Raw genomic sequence first — 24,229 nt, 5'->3', positions numbered from 1 at the left:
ATGGGGGCTGGATTCTAACTGCATCTTAAGAGAATTGAGCAAAGATGAATCATCACTTTTCGACCTTGCATCACTTCCCCTGTAGTCAGAGGCCCACCCAAATTCAGGAGGAGAGAATACAAACTCCACCTCTCAATGGGAGGAGTATCATCAACACAGGAGTAGCACATTTAAGAAGAGTATGTGCCTAACAGATAGAGGTGGGATGATAAAAAAAGAGAAAGAAAAAGAAAAAAAAGAAGAGCATGTGGTGTGGAATATCTTGTTATAACTCTCTTGAAAAATACAACCTTCCACACAGTGGGGAAGAAGAACCATGAAAGACAAAGCATTTACCTGGAGGGACTAAGTTAATCCGGAAACGCTAAGTGTTATTTACTTATTTCTGTATAACAATTTCTAAATTTAATGGCTTAAAATAGCAATTTATTTCTCATGGTTCTGCTGGTTGGCTGGGGCTTAGCTGGGCTATTATGATGGGCATTTGGCTGGAGCTGGAACAGTCAAGATAGCTTTAGGTCTCTCTCCACATGACCTTTATATGTGGCAAAGTAACTGGACTTCTTACATGGTAACTGACTTCCAGGAGTGAGTGTTCCAACTGATAAAGGCAGAAGCTACAAACCTGTTAAAACTCCAACCTGAGGCCGGGCACGGTGGCTCACGCCTGTAATCCTAGCTCTCAGGGAGGCCGAGGTGGGCGGATTGCTCGAGGTCAGGAGTTCGAAACCAGCCTGAGCAAGAGCGAGACCCCGTCTCTACTATAAATAGAAAGAAATTAATTGGCCAACTAATATATATAGGAAAAATTAGCCGGGCATGGTGGCGCATGCCTGTAGTCCCAGCCACTTGGGAGGCTGAGGCAGAAGGATTGCTTGAGCCCAGGAGTTTGAGGTTGCTGTGAGCTAGGCTGATGCCACGGCACTCACTCTAGCCTAGGCAACAAAGCGAGACTCTGTCTCAAAAAAAAAAAAAAAAAAAACAACTCCAACCTGGAAGTTACATATCAGCACTTCTACCCCATTCTATTAGTCTAAACAGGACATAAGACCAACCCAGATTCAAAGGGAGGGGAAATAGACTCTACCTCTAGAAGGGCAGTTGTCCAGGTCACAATGCAAAAGGGATTATGGGATGGGAAATATTGTCATGGTCATCTTTAGAAACACAATCACCACTATTACTTAAATAAGAAGAAACTGAGATATCTTTAATTGTACATTAAAAACTTCCCCATTTCTATTTAGTAGAATAAAGGCTTAAGAACAAGGTCACATCAGTTATAAAATTTGCTGCTTTTTCCCCTGCATATCTGAGTGTAATGAATAAATTGTGAGCATATGTCAAAATACTGGTCTGAACTAGAGAAATCTTAGTTTTATTGTAAGAAATAAAATTGAAGGCTGGGCACAGTGGCTCACACCTGTAATCCTAGCACTCTGGGAGGTCAAGGCAGGAGGATCGCTCAAGCTCAGGAGTTCGAAACCAGCCTGAGCAAGAGCGAGACTCTGTCTCTACTAAAAATAGAAAGAAATTAATTGGCCAACTAAAAATACATAGAAAAAATATTAGCCAGTCATAGTGGTGCATGCCTGTAATCCCAGCTACTTGGGAGGCTGAGGCAGAAAGATTGCTTGAGCCCAGGAGTTTGAGGTTGCTGTGAGCTAGGCTGATGCCATGGCACTTTAGCACAGTCAACAGAGTAAGATTCTGTCTCAAAAAACCAATTTTTTTAAAATAATAAAATTGAAGAACAAATTTGGATCAGGATGAGAAATAGGAAGATTGATTTTGGTGTTGTTACTAATGCTTTTGTACCTGCATCTGTCCATCATATGTGTATTCCAATGTGACTTAACAAACACCCCCAAGGTGAGACAAATGATTAGTTGAGACCTTTAAACCTAACTCATTTAGCTCTCCATTTCCTTTGCTCCCACCCTGGTTCGATCTACCATTATCCCTTACCTAAACTACTGCAGAAGACTCCTAATAAGTCTCTATGCACCCACAGTTGTCATCTTCCAAACCATTCTCCATTTATGTATCTTTAAGATATACATTGAAACATGTAATCCTAATAATATACCTTAAAGACCAAAAAATTTACATAACTTTCTTGTTAGTAATTTCATTATAATATTTGTAGTCCCATAAAGCTGGAAGGGAACTTAGAGACTAACTCTTTCATTCTAAGGGTGAGTAAACAACCTCATAGAAGCTAAATAAGTTGCTCAAAGAAATACTGGTTAGTAGGTGGCATAAAATAGAACATGACTTTTTTTTTTCCTTTTTTTTCTCTTTTTTTCTTTTGTAGACTGTAAATGGAAAACATGACTTCTTTTTTTATTTTTTTTTGAGACAGAGTCTTGCTCTCTTGCCTGAGCTGGAGTGCCGTGGCGTCAGCCTAGCTCACAGCAACCTCCAACTCCTGGGCTCAGGCGATCCTCCTGCCTCAGCCTCCCGGGTAGCTGGGACTGTACCTGGAACTACAGGCATGTGCCACCATGCCTGGCTAATTTTTTCTATTTTTTAGTTGCTTGGCTAATTTCTTTCTATTTTTAATAGAGATGGGGTCTCATTCTTGCTCAGGCTGATCTTGAACTGCGGAGCTCAAGCATTCCTCCCACCTCGGCCTCCCAGAGTGCTAGGATTACAGGCGTGAGCCACCATGCCCAGCCATGACTTCTTAATCTAGTGATTAATGATCATATCACCCTTCAAGTAAAGAAAGCATATTACAATAATACCTTATTTTTTTATAACCCATATTTATACTTTTCAAAATTTTTACTTCTTTAAAATCTGATTTTATCCTTATAACAACTATGTGAAGTAGGCAAGGTAGGTGTTATTATCCTCCATTTGTAAATTAAGACAATGAAATACTTGATGACTTCTCCAAGGCCATAACTAGTTAGTTATGGACCTAAAAATAAGGGTCTTTGGGCTACTCTTTCAGAATTTTTTAAATGTCTTATTTTATTTTTTTTATTTTTTTTTTTTTTTCTTTTCCATGCTTATACAAATCAGGAATAAATGTCTTATTTTAAAAAAATATTTTTGTTACCAAATAATTGTGTGCTTATTATAACCAACCAACACAGAAATGTAAAATGAGACCTTCTTAAGCAAAAATAACAAAACAAAATGGAAGAGCTATAAAGGAAAAGACATATTTAACTACCTTTTAGAAAAAAAAAAACTAAGGCAAAATACCATAAATAACATTTAAAAACTAGAAAAATGCTCACAGAAATGATTCTAACACATGACTGATAAAGAGTATCTCTAATATACAAAGAGTACCTTTGAGACTGATAAGAAAAAGAAACAAACCAATAGAAAATGAGCAAAAGACATGAACAGGCAATTCATAAAAATAGGAATTCCATGTAGCCAATAAACATATGAAAAGGTGCCAATAGTCAAGAAATTAGAAATTAAAAGAATAATGATATATCATTTTTCAGCCATCAGATTGATAAAAAGAAAAAGAGTGATAATATTCAGGGACTGAAAGGATCGAAGAAAGAGGTGCTTTTGTATTTTTCTGGTCAGAATATAAATTACCATGAAAATTTAAAAGTAATCTGGCAACATATTATTAAAGATAGAAATACACATTCAGTTTTTCCCAACAACTGCACTTATAAGAATATAGCCTACTGAAATAAAACTATTAGTATATAAGGCCAAAGATACCAAAATGTTTATTACAACACTATGGTGGCAAAAATTGGAAATATCTTGAATGTCCATAAATTATAGTATATCTCTATTTGGAATATTAGGCAGCTGTTTAAAAGGAGATAAATATATATAAACTCATGTGGTTCTATTTTATTGAGCATTTCTGATTCCTTTAGGCTATTGAGTCTCTGAACCTACTTTCTATGTTTGGGAGTTCTCCCTCCGCCTTATAAGATACAGCTTTCCTCCTACCATAAAACAACAGATACTCATTTTTCTAGCTTCCATTGTAGCTGGAAACTCTGCAGAGTAGATGCACCAGTCCCACATCTTGAATTGTTGACAGATGAGGGGAGGAAGCAGCAAAGGCACTGAATTCATTCTGGTGAGGGTATGGCAGTAGGGCAGCTTCATCCAGTTCCTAGAGGGAGTACTAACAGTGACCCTAATAGCAGCACCCAATGACTAGAACCCAGGACCAGCTACATAATTTGTGGGGCCCAGTGCAAAATGAAAATGCAGGGTCCATTTTATTACCCATTGTGTGGGGGGGAAAAATAAAATGCAGGGTCCATTGTTCCAAAATTATTGAGAATTGAGAAGGTCAAGATGGCAACAGCAGAGCATGAAACCCTTCTAAGTGCAGGGTCCTGTTTGCACAAGTCGTATTCTCAGAAAGCTACCCTGACATTGCCAGTGAGTCAGTGGGACATGCAAGTCCCACTGGCTGTGCCCAGTGGCAATGGCAGTTCAAGGTACCTTGTTTCCTCGAAAATAAGACAGGGTCTTGTATTTATTTTTCCTCAAGAAGACACCCTAGAGCTTATTTTTAGGGGATGTGTTATTTTTTTAAGACCGGTACAACAATCTACATTTATTCAAATATAGTTAAGTTGTCTTCTTCTAGAACATCATCATAACTCTCCAAACCCTGAATTCCATCCTGAATTTCTTGCAACTCTATTTCCTTTAGAACCATTGGCCCCAATCTCTCATGTCGAGCAATAGAGCTCTCATGGGGCAGATGAGAAGGGCTGCTCCTCTTCTTTCCCGCTCCGCGAGGAAATGCATGGGTTGTGCAGATACGCTGCGCAGCCACGCCCATCGCTAGGTCTTATTTTCAGGGTAGGGCTTATATTTCGCAAATGCTTAGAATGCTTTGGGCTTATTTTATGGGTAGGTCTTATTTTCACGGAAACACGGTACTAGTTCTGCAGGATGGTCAGGAATGATTTAAAATCCTAGTCTAATTCTTAAGCCATCCAAAAAATTGTATGGACTATCCAATGTCTTTTAATAAGTTAATTTTCTACTTAATTAGCCAGAGTTGGTTTGTATTGCTTGCAACTGAGGACTCTGACACTTCAATGCTACATTAAATTAAAAAGGCAAGTTGTGTAAAGTACAAGAAAACAATCTGAAAAAATACATAACAAGCATTCAAGATTATTTAGTGGCAGAGATAGTTTCCTGACACAATTTCCCTCCCTACTTCTGCAGTAATAGAATTTTTAGTTGGGCACCTGTCCTCTCAGAATAAAAACTCTCTTTCCAAACCTACCTTGCAGCTAGATATGGCCATGTAAGTGGAAATATCTTTGTGTGGCAGCTTCAGTTTCATTCGTTAAAAGACAGCTGCTGTGTGCCCTTTGTAACCACTGCCATCCTGGATTCTGAGGACCAGGGATGGAGGAAGAGTTATCTGGAAGGAGCCTAAGTCCCATAAGCCTTCAAGCAGCAGAGCTACCCCAACAACCTAGACTACATATCTCTGGTCATTTACACAGAAGAAAAATTAACCACTCTATATTTTTAAGCCACTCTTATTTTGGATTTTATGCACCAAATCTCTTATAACTAGAATAATTTTTTGCCCTAAACTATTGAAGTGAGATTGGAGTGGTATGTATTTCTCTGTACATCTCTGTATTGTTTGATTTGCTAAAATGAGAATGTATTCCTTCTGCAATTAAAAAAAAAAACTTTAAAAAAAGACCCATGAAATTGTGTCCAGAAAACCTAGATTCTAATTCTGGCTCCGATATTAACCAATTATGGCCTTGGACAAATCATTAAGTTTCTCCATATCTCAATGTTTACAATTTTCTAAATGAGAGAAAATAATTCAAATATTCTCTTAATTAAAGTAGTTGATGTAACTGCCTAGTTATTCCAAAAAAAAAAAAAAAGTAGTTGAAAAAGGTAGACAAAAGTAACATTGTATATTAAAATTTTGCAACATTTGGGCTGAGAAATTTCCTTAAGATGCTCCATGAAAAATAAATCCAGTGGCTAAATAGAGGAAACACTATATATTATATTCCTCTCCCACTCTCAGAGTCTCAATGCACATTAAGAAATTAAACATCTTTCTGGCCGGGCGCGGTGGCTCACGCCTGTAATCCTAGCTCTTGGGAGGCCGAGGCGGGCGGATTGCTCAAGGTCAGGAGTTCGAAACCAGCCTGAGCAAGAGCGAGACCCCGTCTCTACTATAAATAGAAAGAAATTAATTGGCCAACTGATATATATATATATAAAATTAGCCGGGCATGGTGGCACATGCCTGTAGTCCCAGCTACTCGGGAGGCTGAAGCAGCAGGATTGCTGGAGCCCAGGAGTTTGAGGTTGCTGTGAGCTAGGCTGACGCCATGGCACTCACTCTAGCCTGGGCAACAAAGCGAGACTCTGTCTCAAAAAAAAAAAAAAAAAAAAAAAAAAAGAAATTAAACATCTTTCAACTGAAAATTGGAAGAGGGGGAAAAAGTAAACAAACAAAAAAAGAAATTAAACATCTGAGAATTCCCACAGAAAAGAATTTTGTTTACCCAATCAAATTAAATGAAGGCTAGGGAGGGTCTGGGTTTCTAGAACAGGCAAGTGTGGGGGTTTGCCAGACAACCTAGGTTTGAAATCTGGGTCTGCAACTTATTAGCTGTGTGCTCTTAGAGAAATTATTTTAATAACCTCCCTATGCTTCAGTTTCCTCATATGTAAAATGTACTATCATTAGTCTCATTTTACATTGGGTTGTTGTAAAAATAAGTTAAAATACTTTGGCTATATTTTAATAGCTTCCAAATGATAAGAGTGATAACTCTGACCTAGATTTTTTTAGGAAATTACTGACTCTGCGCAAGATTTCTAACAAAAGAAAAAGGAGAGGCTAAAATGTAGTTGTTTGAGGAAGAGATATGGCTGATGATTGAGGGACACAGAAACTTGGAGAGAAGTGTTCCTGGCACTTAAGGAAATAAGACATGAGATCTCATCCTAGCATCAGTCACTGGTACCTCATTTCATTACTCTTCGGCAGTCTTCAGTAAAGTTCACATTACTCTTTTTCCTAATTTTTAAAATTGTGGTAACACTTAAAGTTTATCATCTTAACCATTTTTTAGTGTACTGTTCAGTGGAATTAAATACGTTCATATTGTTTTGCAACCATCACCATCACCCATCTCTGGCACTCTTCATCTTGCAAAACTGAAACTCTGTACCCATTAAACACTCCTCATCACCCCTCTCCCCAGCCCCTGGCAACCACCATCCTACTTCCTGTCACTATGATTTAGACTACTCAAAGCACCTCATTTAAGTGGAATCATTCACTATTTGTCCTTTTGTGACTGGTTTATTTCACTGAACACAATGTCCTCAAATTTCACCCATGTTGCAGAATGTGTCAGAATTTCCTTCCCTTTTAAGGCTGAATAATATTTCACTGAATGAGGTTCACATTACTTTCTGTTACATTGGGAATTCCGGTCTGAGGGCTGGCCTTTAGCAACCAACATGTTTGGGGAAAGAGTGCCTTTCTTCCTGGCCTATCTTCTCTGTTGATGGACTCCAAAGAAAGATCTTACATTTTGCATCCAGGAAGGGTCACCATACCTAATTAGCCCAATTTTTTCCCTCCAGAATTTTAATGTGTCTGGAAATTCACCTCTTAAAAGGAGAAAGTAAAGGCAAGACAAGGAAAAGTGTGGGAATTGGTGGAAATAATTATTTAAACGAGTCCTTTCCTGGACAGCATTCTCAAACTAGATATATAAAAGAGCAGGACTAGTGTCCAATTAAGGAATTAGATTTTATAGGATCAGAAAATGAATTCAGGGGCCGGGCATGATGGCTCACACTTGTAATCCTAGCACTCTGGGAGGCTGAGGTGGGAGGATCACTCAAGGTCAGGAGTTCGAAATCAGCCTGAGCAAGATTGAGACCCCTGTCTCCACTAAACATATAATTAGCGGGACAACTAAAAATATATAGAAAAAAATTAGCTGGGCATGGTGGCGCATGCCTATAGTCCCAGCTACTAGGGGAGGGGAGGCTGAGGCAGGAGGGTCGCTTGAGCCCAGGAGTTTGTGGTTGCTGTGAGCTAGGCTGACATCACGGCACTGTAGCCCAGGCAACAGAGCGAGACTCTGTCAAATAAAAAATTAAAAATTTAGGATTAGGAAACTGGGCCATTTTTAGTGTATATTTCTTCTTGTATTCCTACTGAAAATTGTAAAGAGGGTGGGAGATACATGCTGAGGTGGGACATGCTCTACTGAAGGCAAGACCGCAGTGCCAATGGAAAATAAACAAGAATGGCATATACTTCCAGAAATTGGGAGATGTTAGGAAAAGTTCTGCTCTAAAGGCTTCCCTGTTTTGTTTTGTTTTTTGACACAGAGTCTCACTTTGTTGCCCAGGCTAGAGTGAGTGCTGTGGCGTCAGCCTAGCTCACAGCAACCTCAAACTCCTGGGCTCAAGCAATCCTCCTGCCTCAGCCTCCCAAGTAGCTGGGACTACACTACTGGTGGCGGTTAGCACGCGCCACCATGCCCGGCTAACTTTTTCTATATATATATATTAGTTGGCCAATTAATTTCTTTCTATTTATAGTAGAGACAGGGTCTCGCTTTTGCTCAGGCTGGTTTCAAACTCCTGACCTCGAGCAATCCGCCTGCCTCGGCCTCCCAGAGTGCTAGGATTACAGGCGTGAGCCACCGCGCCCAGCCAAGGCTTCCCTGTTAAGGCAGTTCTTCACTGAGTAGTATCCACTATGCCAGGTCAGGTCAGATGAGGCCTATGGTAGCTCAGCACACAAGAACCCTCCCATCATACCCCAAGGGGCTACGTTCTCTGCCTCTCCCTGCCAGGAATGGTAAAGGCTGTGCTAGTACTTTCCTCTGATCAGTCTCTGGGAAGGCAAAGCTGTCGTACATCTGATCTCAGTGGTTAGTGAGGCTGTGGGATAGTCCTGAAGGATGGGAGGTACCCCTGGAGTTCACCCCCATTACACTGCACCTGGCTCTGGACAATCACGCTTTGTGCCCTGCTCATCACCCTTCCTCGCCAAGGTTTTTCCTATGGCAATGCCCTGTACGGAGAGTATGAAGCAATATTATTAATGGCATGTTAATCACCTCTTTCTTGGCAGAGATAGATAGTGGGAAATTTTTAACCAAATGGAAGCTGAAGTCCCTTCCCCATTCTAAATAGAATAACCTAAATCTTGGCTCTTAGAGTTTCTCATCCCCCTACTTCCTTTTTTATTTTTTAGAGATGGTCTCTATGTAGCCCAGGCTGGTCTCAAGCGATCCTCTTGCCTCAGCCTCCTGAGTAGCTGGGATTACAATGGCAAGCAACCACGTCCAGCCCTCTTCCTTATAAAATTTAATGCCGTCCCTGACTCTTTGCTATTTCATTGTTCAGAATCTTCCCACATCCTCCTTTTCTTGACTCTAACACCTATGTAATTTAGGGAATATAGCTGCAGGAGATAATAGGCAAAGGATTTATTTTAAAACGGTGTTTTACAACTAGTTCCCACTAGAGGGGGCCTTAACCTCAAGAAAGAAAACAGGATGTGCCATTTGTCAGGTTGAGGAACTAGAGGCATTAATTGGTTTACATAGCTTTTGTATTGCAGCCAGCTATCTCTTATTTTAAAAACTTTTTGTTATTCAACCTCCCACTACTAAATTTGACTGGTTAAAAATAATAAAGAAAAAAATAAAAAATAAATAATGAGGCCGGGCGCTGTGGCTCACGCCTGTAATCCTAGCTCTTGGGAGGCCGAGGCGGGCGGATTGCTCAAGGTCAGGAGTTCAAAACCAGCCTGAGCAAGAGCGAGACCCCGTCTCTACTATAAATAGAAAGAAATTAATTGGCCAACTGATATATATATAAAAAAATTAGCCGGGCATGGTGGCGCATGCCTGTAGTCCCAGCTACCCGGGAGGCTGAGGCAGAAGGATCACTCGAGCCCAGGAGTTTGAGGTTGCTGTGAGCTAGGCTGACGCCACGGCACTCACTCTAGCCTGGGCAACAAAGTGAGACTCTGTCTCAAAAAAAAAAAAATAAATAAATAAATAAATAAATAATGAAAACTTTTTGTTGTAAAAATAAAGACAATTCCTTTGTTTTTAAGAATTGCTTTTTAAAAAACAATTTTGTTTTATAATTGTGTATACTTACATTGTTTCAAAATCAATTCTGCAAAACAAGGTATACCCAAAGAACTCAAAGGACTTCTACCCCCACTTCTACCCCTGTGCCTTCCACCTTATGTCTCTCTCCCTAAAGGTAATCATTTTGTTTGTTAGAGACGGGGTCTTGCTATTAATATGTTACCCAAGTTGGGCAATCTTTTTTTTTTTTTTTTTTTGGAGACAGGCAGGCTCTTTTTTGTTTTGTTTTACAGACAGAGTCTCGCTCTGTCGCCCAGGCTAGAGTGTCATGGCTGGCATAGCTGACCTAGCTCAAAGCAATCTCAAACTCCTGGGTTCAAGCGACCCTCCTGCCTCAGCCTCCTGAGTAGCTAGGACTACAGGTGCCTGCCACCACACTGGGCTAATTTTTTTCTATTTTTAATAGAGACAGGGGTCTCACTCTTGGTCAGGGCTCAGGCTGGTCCTGAACTCCTGAGCTCAAGCAATCCTCCTGCCTCTGACTATGAGAGTGCTGGCATTACTGCCGTGAGCCACCATGCCCAGCCTTGGAGATAGAGTCTTGCTCTGGGCTAGAATACAGTGGTGTCATCATAAATCACTGCAACCTCAGACTCCGGGGCTCAGGAAATCCTGTCCCAGCTTCCCAAGTAGCTGAGACTACGGATGTGCACCACCAGGCCAGGCTAATTTTTCTTATTTTTTGTAGAGATAGGGTCTCACTATGTTGCCCAGGCTAGTCTGGGACTCTCAGCTTCAAGTGACCCTCCCACCCCAGACTCCTAAAGTGCTGGTATTACAGTTGTGAGCCACCGCACCTGGCCTGAATTATTTTTTAAATATTGGAACTTACAAAAGCCAAAGCATAAGATTCAGAAGCATAGAAAGAGCAATAAATTTGACTACATAAATATTAAAAACATGTCCATAGCAAAAAAAAAAAAAAGCCACAAACAAAACAAAATCAAGTGACAAGCTAGGGAAAATGTTTGTGACACATTTGACAAAGGACTAATTTCCTTAATATACAAAGAGTCCAAGCAGATTAATAAAAATGATCAACACCAAATGGCAAAAGATATGAAAGGTCATTTTCAGGAAACATAGTAAAAGTAATTTAAAAAAAGGCTTATACACATATGAAAACACCCTAATTAAAGAAATGCAAATTTAAAACAGTGATATATCATCTTTAATCTATAGCTTAAGAGGCAATATGGTATAACAGTTAAAATTGCGGGCTCTAGAGTCAGAACACTTGGTATTATATCCCGGCTCTTCTCCTTAATGTGTATGCCCCAGTTTCCTTGGCTGGGTTCTTGTGAGAACTAAATGAGAAAATGTAATAAAAAGCAATTAGAACCATGCCTAGCATATTTAGAGTAACTACTTAATTAACATGAATTCCATTAGTTCAATTAATTACTTTGATTAGTTTGATTAAAATTAGTTCAAACTGACAAAAATAAGAAAAACATTGATAAACAGTGTTGGGCAGGTTGAGGTAGCTCATGCCTGTAATCCTAGCATTCTGGGAGGCCGAGGCGGGAGGATCACTTGAGGTCAGGAGTACGAGACCAGACTCCGCAAGAGCAAGACCCTGTCTCTTACTAAAAAAAAATAAAGAATTAGCTGGGAGACTAAAAATAGAAAAAATTAGCCAGGGGTGGTGGCATGTGCCTGTAGTCCCAGCTACTCCGGAGGCTGAGGAAGGCAGATTGCTTGAGCCCAGGAGTTTGAGGTTGCTGTGAGCTAGGCTGACGCCACGGCACTCTAGCCTGGGTGACAGAGCCAGACTCTGTCTCAAAAAAAAAAAAAAAAAAACTGTTGGAAACCAAGCAGAGAACTAGGCACTTAAACATTGTTGGTAGAAATACAAACAGGTACAATGCCTTTGAATGATAATGAGGCATTATTTACTAACATTTTAAATGCTCAACCCCTTTGCAATGCACCTTTAGAAATATAGCCTGCAGGCCAGGCGTGGTGGCTCATACCTATAATCCTAGCACTCTGGGAGGCTGAGGTGGAAAGATTGTTTGAGCTCAGGAGTTCAAGACCAGCTCTGACCAAGAGCAAGAGCAAGACCCCATCTCTACTAAAAAAATAGAAACAAATTAGCTGGACAACTAAATATATATATATATATACACATACATACATATATGTATACATATATATGTGTGTGTATATATATATATAAATTAGCCAGGCATGGTGGCGCATGCCTGTAATCCCAGCTACTTGGGAGGCTGAGGCAGGAGGATTGTTTGAGCCCAGGAGTTTGAGGTTGCCGTGAGCTAGGCTGACACCATGGCACTCTAGCCTGGGCAACAGGGTGAGACTCTGTCTCAAAAAAAAAGAGAAAAATATAGCCTCCAGATAAAAAATACATACATATGTATGTTAATAAAGATATATATGTACATATGGATTTTCATTGCAGCAATGTCCATAACAGCAGAAGACTGTAAATAACCTGAATGGTCATCCATATGGGCTTGAATAAATAAAGCTACAGTGCCTCTCAAAATGGAATACTATACTATCATGAAAAAATAACCCCCAAGATATTCAAAAAAGCAAATCACAAAGCAATGTGAACAGTTTGCTCTTATTAATGTCTGAATCCCTAGAGTATTTCTGGAAGGAAACAAAAAATAGTAACAGCAATTGCCTCTGAAGAGCAAGATGAGGAGTTGAAGTCAGATGGAGATTTGCTTTTCATTGAAATGTAGATTCTTCTGTAAATACGGACCTTCTTGCATGCACAAGTACAGTACTTTTTCAATGAAATAAAAACTAGTGGTTTTTTTTGTTTGTTTTTTTGAGATAGAGTCTCGCTTTGTTGCCCAGGCTAGAGTGAGTGCTATGGCATCAGCCTAGCTCATAGCAACCTCAAACTCCTGGGCTCAAGCATCTTGCTGCCTCAGCCTCCCAAGTAGCTGGGACTACAGGCAAGCGCCACCATGCCCAGCTAATTTTTTCTATATATATTAGTTGGCCAATTAATTTCTATTTATAGTAGAGATGGGGTCTCAATCTTGCTCAGGCTGGTTTCAAACTCCTGACCTTGAGTGATCTGCCCGCCTTGGCCTCCCAGAGTGCTAGGATTACAGGTGTGAGCCACTGCGCCTGGCCATAAAAACTAGTTTTTAAAAATAAGACTGCAGGCCAGGCATGGTGGCTCACGCCTGTAATCCTAGCACTCTGGATGGCTGAGGCAGCCGGATCGCTCAAGGTCAGTAGTTTGAAACCAGCCTGAGCAAGAGTGAGACCCCGTCTCTACTAAAAATGGAAAGAAATTAATTGGTCAACTAATATATATAGAAAAAATTAGCCAGGCATGGTGGCACATACCTGTAGTCCCAGCTACTTGGGAGGCTGAGGCAAGAGGATTGCTTGAGCCCAGTAGTTGGAAGTTGCTGTGAGCTAGGCTGACACCACGGTACTCTAGCCTGGGCAACAGAGTGAGACTCTTGTCTCATAAAAATAAATACAAATAAATAAATTAGAGGTATTTTTAAAAAGATAAAAGTGCAATCAATCATCACATATCACTACCTCCCTATCAGAAAAGCAGAGAGGAAATATACCACTGAAGACAGAAATTCTAAGAGAAAATGATGATTGCCTAACTATCACTGTGGTTAAGGACCAAAATGGGTATCCTAGAGCACAGATAGTCCTTGGTCTAAATAACTCCTCTTTTCCATCTTTCTAGAGAGTGATAAGAAACACAGGGGCTAATCTAGAAAGTTCTCTTTCTAGATCTCATATTATCCAGCTGTTAACTCCAGAGCCTATAAAACAAGACCTGTATTTACCTCCATCTCTAGAAGCGTTAGGAGTATTCTCATACTTGGTGTGTTGGTTGGGAGGAAGACTTTGGAGGAAGAAGGAAAAGAGAAGGGATGCTCTCCTGGTCTCAATTATCTATTTCTTTGGACAACTTATTTCTTTGCTTTTCCCTTTCAGCTTGACATCTTATATACAAACAGACTTTAAAAGTCACAAAGAACTTCCCATTCCACTTTCTTATTAATTCTCCCAACAACCTAGTAGATGGGTACTATAATACCATTTTATTATTATTATTTTTTCAGTATGAAGGGGGAGGACAGGGGTTCAATTCATTTTTTTTTTTTTTGAGACAGAGTCTCACTTTGTTGCCCAGGCTAGAGCGAGTGCCGTGGCATCAGCCTAACTCACAGCAACCTCAAACTCCTGGGCGCAACCTCAAACTCCTGGGCTCAAGCAATCCTACTGCCTCAGCCTCCCGAGTAGCTGGGACTACAGGCATGCGCCACCATACCCGGCTAACTTTTTCTATATATATTAGTTGGCCAATTAATTTCTTTCTATTTATAGTAGAGATGGGGTCTTGCTCTTGCTCAGGCTGGTTTCGAACTCCTGACCTCGAGCAATCCGCCCACCTCGGCCTCCCAGAGTGCTAGGATTACAGGCATGAGCCACCACGCCTGGCCCTCTTTTTCTTTTTTTTTAAGACAGAGTCTCACTCTGTCACCCTGCGTAGAGTGCAATGGCATCATCGTAGCTAACTGCAGCCTCAAACTCCTGGGCTCAAGTGAGCCTCTGCCTCCCGAGTAGCTGGAGCTACAGGCACATGCCACAATGCCCAGCTATTTTTCTTTTAGTAGAGATGGGGTCTTGATCTTCTTGCTCAGGCTGGTCTGAACTTGAGCTCAAGCAATCCTCCCTCCTCAGCCTCCCAGAGTGCTAGATTACAGGCATAAGCCTCCAAGCCCAGCCTATACCATTTTAGATGAGTCTCAAAGGGGTTGCCTAGTTCCACAAATATTAGGCTTGTGTCCTACACCACCACTTAACTCTCCAAACCTGGTGATTTCCACTCTATGACTCTCTCATCATCCCTGATCAATCTCCCCGCACTAGCCCCTCATTCTATCTTATCCCAGACAACACTAAGCTCCTGTGTTTTTAGGCTCTGTAATTCCAGAAAGTGATCGAGAGGAACAGCATCATTTAAGGACCAAGGGCAAGATAAGTTTTTCCTTCTGGGGACAGATTTAAACTAGTCACTTTTAAAAAATTGTCCCTTTGTTATCTTGTCTGAGGAAATGAAGTAGTGGGCCTTATAAAAAGATGCTATGATATTGTCTAGACATTTAATTCATTTCATCTCACTTACCCTGCAAAGGCAGGCTCTATTATTTCCACAATACATGAGTGAACAGAAATTTAGTGAAGGGAAGCCAGTTGTTTAATGCCATATAGCTCCTGTGTTTCTATGTTGAATGGCTCAAACCCCAGTATCTGGCTCTACAATCAGTGGTATGCTACACCACACAGCCCAAAGAATACAGCTCTTGACGTTACATGGTTTGTTAAAAGTGGTTAAAAACCCCAAAGACAACCTGGCAGGAATAAATTATACTAGAAAGAAAAAGAGGCTGTTATTCAGCTGTCACCAATTTACTCAGTCCCTCCCTCACGTTTCTAAATGATAATGAATCTAAGTTTCAGAGAGAAAGGATGAGGGCAGTGTGAGCCAAGGAAGTGAATAATTGTAAAGGAAAGGCAGCCCCTGCTGATTGGAAGGTAGTCCCAGAAGGCTGGCCTTCTGCAGTTGCCAGGCAACAAGTGTACACAGCACAAGATCATGGCCACTAACTACAGTGCTAACCAGGTAAGTTCCCTTTCTCCATCTCTTTAGTGTTTACATTTGCCTTCCAGATTCTATCTTTGGATTGACCCCTGTCACAGGATTCTGATCTTTGAAAAGATAGCTGAGAGTGGGTGAGATAATATTTCACCTCCTCAGAATAGAGAGGGCCCAGAGACGTGCAAAAGGCGTCTCTGGGTTAAATTTATAGGGTGTAAACTAGAGGTCAGCAATTTTTTTCTGTAAAAGGCTAGAGTAAATGTTTTAGGATTTGCCAAGTAGCAAAGTCAAAGGTATTATGTAAGTTCTTACATGATGAGAAAACATTTTTCCATAAAATTTTTGACAAATTCAAAATATAATAACTGAGTACATTTTTTGTAATACTAATGAAAAGAATGGAATTCTTTTGGGGTGAGAAAACATTTTGCTTAACTTGGATTCAAAGTTAATGTCCCACTGAACATCTGTTTTTGAGGAGAAAAGAATTAAAAAAATTTAAAAAATAAAAAAAGAACAAAGTTAATGTCCCCTTTTATCAAATCAACTGTAAATGTTCATAAAAACCATTCTTAGCTCTCAAGCCATCCCAAAACAGGCAGCAATATGGATTTGGCCCATGGGCCACAGTTTACCAACTTCTGGCCTAGACCAGTGCTACCCAATAAACAGTGTGAGCCACAGTGTAATTAAAAAATGTCTAGTAACTATATGAAAAAATTAAAAAGAAATATAATTAATTTTAATAAATTTGAGAGGGGAGAGGGTGATGAAGCAAAAAACACATAAATGTACTTATTACCACTGAACTGTACACTTAAAAAGGGTAAATATGTATGTATATACCTCAACAAATAACATAAATTTAGGCTGGGTGTGATGACTCACCCCTGTAATCCTAAGCACTTTGAGAGGCCAAATCAGGAGGATTGCTGAAGGCCAGGATTCAGGACCAGCCTGAGCAAAAGTGTGACCCCATCTCTACAAAAAAAAAATTGAAAAATTAGCTAGGCACATGCCTGTAGTTCTGGCTACTCAGGAGGCTAAGGTGGAGGATCACTTGAGCCCAGGAGTGTGAGGTTGCTGTGAGCTATGATGACACCACTGCACTTTAGCTCAAGAGACTGAGAGACAGAGACTCTGTCTCAAAAAAGAAAAAAAGTATATATATAAATTTAACCCAATAAATCAAAAATATTATTTTAACATTTAACCAGTATTTTAAAAATTATAATCAGACATTCTATATTCTTTTGTGCAAAGTCTTCAAAATCTATATACTTAATAAAATACCATAGAATAGATGGCCCAAAAAAAAGAAAAAAACAAATACAGAGATAATAAAAATCCTAAATAATTAATAAATAAAAGATTCAATATTTTTTAAAAAAATTTAAAAAAATCTATATATTTACAAAGCATTTCAAATTGGACTAGTCAGAATTTAAGTGCTCAATAGCTGCGTGTGGCTACTATTAGCTCCATGCTAGACAGCACACAGATTACACCCTTGTTATGGGTGTAACTGAGTTAAAGACTACCTGGTTGGTTGTTCAGGCCTTTGGTCTTCAAATCTAAAGAACAGTGCCTAGTCATCATTTCCTGGACTTAGGGCCTTCAAGCCTTACAGAGGTTCTTACTTTCTCTCCACAGTATGAAAAAGCTTTCTCACCCAAGTATCTGCGGAACTGGTCTCCTGCCAAGCCAACAAAAGAGGTATTCCATGTTCAGTGCACCTGCAAGTCTAGTTTCTGGTGGACTTGTTCTCTGTAATTCTGTAACCCAACTCCTGTTTAGCCTTCTTTAAACTCCCATATCCTCTTTTCATCACATCTTTAATTCAAGCCCCTTGGATACTTCCCTCTTTTTCATTCACAACACTTCTCTCCCCTGCTTATACCCCAGAGCATCTCTTCTCATGAAGGCTACACTCAGATTATCGCCAATGATCGTGGTCATCTACTGCCTTCAGTGCCTCGTTCTAAGGTGAGATACCCATTCCTATCAAGAAAGGGAAAGAACTGAGGCATAGAACCAGGAGATTTGCAATCTCCCACAGCCACTATCTGGAAAATTAAAGTTCAATCTAATTCATGTTGTAATGTGAGAGGCCCCAAACTTCCAGCCAGCTTATCCAACAGCACAGAGTTGTGTATAGCACCCAGAAGTCCTTAAACTGATGATTTATATTCAAAAATGCGTTCCAGTGATATTTGTGTAGTGGGTACTTCTTTGCCACACTTAGCCTACAGATGCAGAATTTAAGTAGGCAGAAGGAAGGAGATGAAAAATTTTAGGGTAGCTTAAATAAGGAAAGGGGAAAATGAAGAATGGGGAGATTATGCTTTTAGTCTTGTTTCATTACATGAATTCCCAAAGGTAAAGAGTGGAAATTAGATGAATAGCAGTCCTGCCAATAGGTTACTGAGAGTGAGAAGCTCTGCTGAAGAATCCATTTTCCTTTTAGGCAAATCCTTGGGGTTCCTTCATGGACACCTGGCAAATGCCTCTGAAGATACCCCCTGCTCGGGTGACCCTGACATCCCGTACAACTGCTGGTGCTGCCTCCCTCACCAAATGGATACAGAAAAATCCTGATTTACTCAAGGCCTCCAATGGCCTGCGTCCTGAAATCTCAGGCAAGGTATCTATTCTTCCCATCTAACCCCAAACCCTATTCTATTTCTTTTCAACCTCAAAAAATGCCTATTTTTATACTTCTACTATCCCACCAGGGAGAACCTCTAACCAATTCCCTCTTATCCTATCCCCTCCCTAATCACCTTCTGAGGTCTGAAGGGATGAGCTAAGGACATCTTACCCACCACAGTAGAAAATGATCTAATCTCAAGGGGGTTTAAGGGGAATCAAATTTAACTCTTTTTATTTGAAACTTGACTTGTTGCCCATGGTGTGGGGAGAAAGGCAGTTAGAATACTAAAATGCACTGAGAATGCTGTGCCTGACCAGAAAATGATTATCTTTTCCACTGTACCACCAACAGTCCTATGATCCAGACAGTCAGAAGAAACTCACGAAGAAGTGTATCACAAAGACTGTACAACAAGCACCAAGTCCAACTATAATTCCATGCTCCCCAGCGGCCAACCTCAATTCCCCAGATGAACTCCAAGGCTCACACCCCTCTGCAGGTCACACTCCAGGTCTCCAAAGCCCAGCCGAATATCCTAAGAGCCCACCTGGAAGCCCATTAGAACAGTGGGCAGGTCCTAATCTAGCTGAGGTCTAGAAAAACAAACCTGGAACTTCAGAAGGAACCAAAGGGCCACACTGAGAAAACCTGTCTAGAGATTGAGTGAATGAAGTAAACAAGACATCCTAGTCAGGACTGTGGAACAGGGAAATCATGGGGTGAGAGTAAAAGCAAATTTGGAAAATAAATATTGTTTGTTGAATCTTTTACTGATCTGGATTTTCTCTTCTTGTTATGGCTGCCTCTTTTTAGAAGGAAGGTGGGGGTGTGGATAGAGTAGGGAAAAGAACATGACGGTGGTTCAGGGTGGGACACATTTCTACAAGAACTGAGTCAGTTACACTCCAGAAATGACAAAGAGAAAGTTGATCTGAATCACTTCAAAGAACCAGTCTCTCACCTCTACCCACTCATTTTTCATCCTAAGCATACACAACTAACAACTTCAAAATCAGAAGCAGAATTGTTTAATAGAACATGTGTTTGGAGAAGGTGGGGAAGAAAAGGAAAGCCAGAGTCAAAAAGCAAAAGATGCTATCCTTGTCTATGACTTTATATCTGGGCAAAAGTACAAATACAGTCTGAAAACTGAAGATATGGAAGGGATTAGAAGTTAGAGAAGAAAAATTAAGATGGTAAATAGAGGGCTGGGTGCAGTGGCTCACACCTGTAATCCTAGCACCCTGGGAGGCCAAGCTGGGAGGACTGCTTGAGGTCAGGAGGTTTGATACCACCCTGAGCAAGAGCAAGACCCCATGTCTACAAAAAATAGAAAAATTAGCCGGGCGTGGTGGCATGTGCCTATAGTCCCAGCTACCCAGGAGGCTGAGGCAGGAGGATGGCTTGAGCCCAGGAGTTTGAGGTTGCTGTGAGCTATGATGACATTATTGCACTCTACCCAGGGGGACAGTGAGACTGTCTCAAAAAACAAACAAACAAAAAAATGTTAAGCACAAATGTAGGGCATTTAGGGCAGAATAACAAACACAATGTTCTGTCACACACTCCTCTTCAATCACCCGAATGGTAAGATAACACCAAAAAGTCCCTTATTCATTTTCCAGCCTCCAACATTTATTTATCGTTTGACCTTATTTTGCATTTTTCTGGCAGTGGCTGTTAAATTTAATGCCTTGGCCAAACCTTTCCTGGTCTCCATGCCAAAGTGTTCTCTCATGAACACTTGTCCCTCACTCCAAGGACAAAGAAGAGGACAGCTGGTGTAAACTTGTAGAAGGGTACAAAGACTTCCCAGGGCCAGTATAGCAAAAAGGGAGAAGTGATCAGTACTTAGGGCCAAAGACTATCTGGGAGCTAGGAGGAAGACTGTTGAGGCAGCAAGTCCCCACTCTCTTAGCTTAAGAAGTAAGGTCTTCCAGGCTGGGTGCGGTGGCTCACACCTATAATGCTAGCACTCTGGGAGGCTGAGGCAGGCGGATTGCTCCAGGTCAGGAGTTCGAAACCAGCCTGAGCAAGAGCGAGACCCCGTCTCTATTATAAATAGAAAGAAATTAATTGGCCAACTAATATATATAGAAAAAATTAGCTGGGCATGGTGGCGCACGCCTATAGTCCCAGCTACTCGGGAGGCTGAGGCAGCAGGATTGCTTGAGCCCAGGAATTTGAGGTTGCTGTGAGCTAGGCTGACACCATGGCACTCACTCTAGCCTGGGCAACAAAGCAAGACTCTTGTCTCAAAAAAAAAAAAAAAAAGGAGGAAGGTCTTCCTATCCAACTGACTCCAGCTAGAGTCATTATGACTCCTCTTCTTATTTATTTATTTATTTATTTATTTGTTTGTTTGTTTATTTATTTATTTATTTTTTATGGAACGCTTCACGAATTTGTGTCTCATCCTTGCACAGAGGCCATGCTAATCTTCTCTGTATTGTTCCAATTTTAGTATATGTGCTGCCGAACCGAGCCCTATGACTCCTCTTCAACCCATTGCTTTAACTAGTTGGCCAACAACTCAAAGTGACAGAAAAGATAGATCCCTTACCCCAGAGTTCCCAAAGACTTCAAAATAGCAAGCTTGTCAAGGGATTTAGAAACTCAAAAGCCTAGCCTATCTGGATTTTAAAAGCAGTAAGTTTATTCATTAAATTATAACTTTTTTTGCCAGATTTTCAACAATCCCTTCTTTTTTAAATCTCTATTCTCCTTTCTCCCCAAATCTATATCTTTAGGTGACCATTCCTTAGCATCCACCTCACTAGATCACAATTTGTTGAACTGTACCATGAGACTTGTAAGTCCTAACGGAATTTTGGAGCCTGTAATAAATGAAAAGCTCTCTATATGCTTAACTTCCTTTATTTTTCTCCTTCCTTCTCTGAGATATTTAAATCTCTAACTTGTATTTGATTCCCTGAAAAGTTTCCCAGTGGTCAGTTGTAGGACAAACTGTGTCCCTCCTGGGAAAGGTCAGATAGCAGATTGGGATGTGGGTGTGTGTAAATGCTTGAGACCTAAGCAACGGGGAGAAAATTGGCTCCTTCCCAGCAGCCATTCTCTGGGTTTCTCTAGATTTCAAGGAGAGTCAAAGATAAAATGAGTATTTTAATTCAGTTTCAGAAAAAGATGGTACATGAACTTGGATTAGAAAACATGAAATTAAGAGGTCTGTTTTTCCAAAAATGCAGGAAAAGAAATAACCCTTAATATGTTAAATGATAATTATCTGGATCTTCATGTTACATCAAAAGCTGCAAATTTTCTCCCCAAAGCACCTGTTCCAAGAACTAACTCACCCTCTCTATCTCCCTCCTTGGACAGGCTAATTCCCATCCACCCCCAACCTCTCTTCTTTCAGTCATACTGTGTAGGTGTTAAAAGCCTGGGCTCTGACCAAAGAACAGAACTGTCCTTTAAGCCAGCAACCCACAGGCAGTGGCACCCAAAGCTTCACCCCCAGTCCCCAGAGCAGAGGCCACAGTGCTATCATTGTTTCCACTGTCTTAGGAAGAAAGAGCCAAAAGCTGACCCTCAGCACAAATCAAAGCCCAATATGGAAAGAGAATAAGCGCTCCTAGGCGCAGGGTAGGCTGCAAGCTGTGGGCAGGAAAAGGGAGTTTTTGCAGCCATTCCATCTTTAGAAATAAAAGGAAAACTGGATCCTTTTCCACTACGATGGCTCTGTAAGGTACTCTGCTGCTACTGAGCTCCAAGGGGAACTGCAAGCACTTAAGTATCTAAACAAATCAAGAAAACTTTGCCCTGGATGGAGATAAGAGTGACAAAAAGGAAGACAAGTCAATGTCATAATTTGTAGGAAGATGATGCTGGGAACTTCAGCTCTTCACATGGCTGCCAGCCCTACAGAGGACAGCACAGTAAGAACCAAGACAACCACTCCAGATTGGTATAGCTGGGCAATCTTCAGGCCTTTTCCTAGGTCCCACATCTGTAGAAAAAGGAAAAGAAAAAAGAATTTCAGTAATCAGGACTCTGGTCACCCTAACAGTTCCTTTCTCAGGAAGAAATTCTCCCTACTGGAATAGGCACCTCCTCTCAGCATGATTCTAGAGAAAGGACTTCTATCCTCATGCCCTGCCTTCACCCTTCTCAAAACCCACAATATGGTACCTCCCACTCACTTATTCCAATGACAGAAAATCAAGTCCTACTGGGTTGTGGTGGTAGAAGGAGTATTTTCTAGAATGCTGCAGACCCTCTACAATATACAAAAGCTTCCAGACTGAACAGATAAAACTTTTCCTCATGACAACACATCTAGATCAATGTTTCCCCAGTGTGTTCCTCAGAATACTGAAAAGCATGTATGGGGGGAAAAAGTTCTGTGGTCAAATAAATTTGGTAAATACTTAACTGCAGGGCTTTTCAAACAATTTATTAATACATATATGACTTAATAGTCCAATTAAGTCCAAAAGGGGGATATAACACGAATGATTTCCTAGATATAATCAATCACAGAATCTCTTTTTAGAAGGAATATCTGACTATTATAGGACTAGAATTTTAAAGAATATTCTTTGGGGGATCTAGAACATTATTTTTCAATTTTGTTTTGACTGTGACCCCACTAAGAAATCTCTTTTAAATTGAAACCCAGTGGGTATGTTTATATAATATAGTGATAGTTCATAAAACAATAAAACAGTATTTACCGTTACTAATGTGTACTGCATTTCATATTTTCTATTCTATTTAAATTTCTTTTTTCTTGGTAGCAACCCATTAAATTGATTTCCTACCCTTTGGACCAAAACTCGCATTTTAAAAAACACTAATCTAGACTCTCTTGTGCCCTAAAGATATTACATGTTATGCTCTAAATCGCTAGAAGAGTCCTTAGGGCAAAAGTAGACTCTTCAGGTTCCACACTTTTTATATACATGGCTGCCTCAACACACACATATACACATATACCTGCAATCTGAATGTAAAACTGACTAAATTAGAAGTCACTTTAGAGAAAAGTTGGAGAGAGCCCAGAAAAAAATCAAGATGAGAAGGTGCCCCCACCCGAGTTGTTTTGCTTATATAAGCAGTACTTTACAAAAACATCCGAGCCCTACTGGGTGATGGTGGTAGGGGAGATATTCTCTAGAATGCCATAGACCCCATAACTTCCTATTCTTACAACAATCCCATTCTCCACTCCCCTATCAGACCTTCTGGCAAGTCAGCTATCAAGCTCAGAGGCCAAAAACTATGACTGTCACAGAAAACAAATGAAATCCTGACCGACGCTCAGAGCAAGTACTTACTGAAAGAAAAAATAAAAGCAGATTTAAGGGCATAATAAAAGTCTTTAGCCGGGAGTGGTGGCTCACGCCTGTAATCCTAGCACTTTGGGAGGCCGAGGCTGGCGGATTGCTCAAGGTCAGGAGTTCGAAACCAGCCTGAGCGAGACCCTGTCTCTACCAAAAATAGAAATAAATTAATTGACCAACTAAAAATATATACAAAAAATTAGCCGGGCATGGTGGCGCATGCCTGTAGTCCCAGCTACTCGGGAGGCTGAGGCAGTAGGATCGCTGAGCCCTGGAGATTGAGGTTGCTGTGAGCCAGGCTGACGCCACGGCACTCACTCTAGCCTGGGCAACAAAGTGAGACTCTGTCTTAAAAAAAAAAAAAAAAAAGTCTTTAGCCTCCTTACTTCTCTTAACAAAAAGATTACCATCATAGGTAGAAACCAGGACAGAAGAGCCCTGACTGAATTCTGGAATTTCATAAAATGTCTTCCCCTCCTTTCCCCCAATACTG

At 40.6% G+C, this 24,229-nt stretch overlaps 2 protein-coding genes and 1 non-coding gene across 5 annotated transcripts in view; 1 reads left to right on the top strand and 2 right to left on the bottom strand.

The window, feature by feature from the left end:
• Window positions 1-145: 145 nt before the first annotated feature.
• CFAP126 (cilia and flagella associated protein 126) lies at window positions 146-19,203 on the top strand. The gene is made up of 6 exons (XM_012768590.3): window positions 146-179; window positions 15,636-15,804; window positions 17,434-17,496; window positions 17,686-17,766; window positions 18,248-18,424; window positions 18,785-19,203. The coding sequence occupies exons 2-6, from the start codon at window positions 15,778-15,780 to the stop codon at window positions 19,028-19,030; spliced, it is 594 nt and encodes a 197-aa protein (XP_012624044.1). The 5' UTR covers window positions 146-179; window positions 15,636-15,777; the 3' UTR covers window positions 19,031-19,203.
• A 1,611-nt stretch (window positions 19,204-20,814) lies between these two features.
• On the bottom strand, window positions 20,815-20,921 carry LOC142869727 (U6 spliceosomal RNA). Its single transcript, XR_012918300.1, has one exon. It is a non-coding gene; the product is annotated as a U6 spliceosomal RNA (small nuclear RNA).
• Window positions 20,922-21,543: 622 nt separating this feature from the next.
• Window positions 21,544-24,229, bottom strand: part of SDHC (succinate dehydrogenase complex subunit C) — a 43,378-nt gene continuing 40,692 nt past the window's right edge. For all 3 annotated transcript variants that reach the window (XM_076000322.1, XM_076000324.1, XM_076000323.1), the window contains one exon: window positions 21,544-22,400. In XM_076000322.1, coding sequence (XP_075856437.1) covers window positions 22,296-22,400 — 105 coding nt within the window. In that variant the 3' untranslated portion in view covers window positions 21,544-22,295. The remainder of the gene's footprint in view (window positions 22,401-24,229) is intronic.

This window comes from Microcebus murinus, chromosome 2 (genome assembly GCF_040939455.1).
Source record: "Microcebus murinus isolate Inina chromosome 2, M.murinus_Inina_mat1.0, whole genome shotgun sequence".
Classification (NCBI taxonomy): domain Eukaryota; kingdom Metazoa; phylum Chordata; class Mammalia; order Primates; family Cheirogaleidae; genus Microcebus; species Microcebus murinus.
The sequence above is the reverse complement of the archived record's forward strand: the minus strand, read 5'-3'. Positions and strand labels throughout refer to the sequence as shown.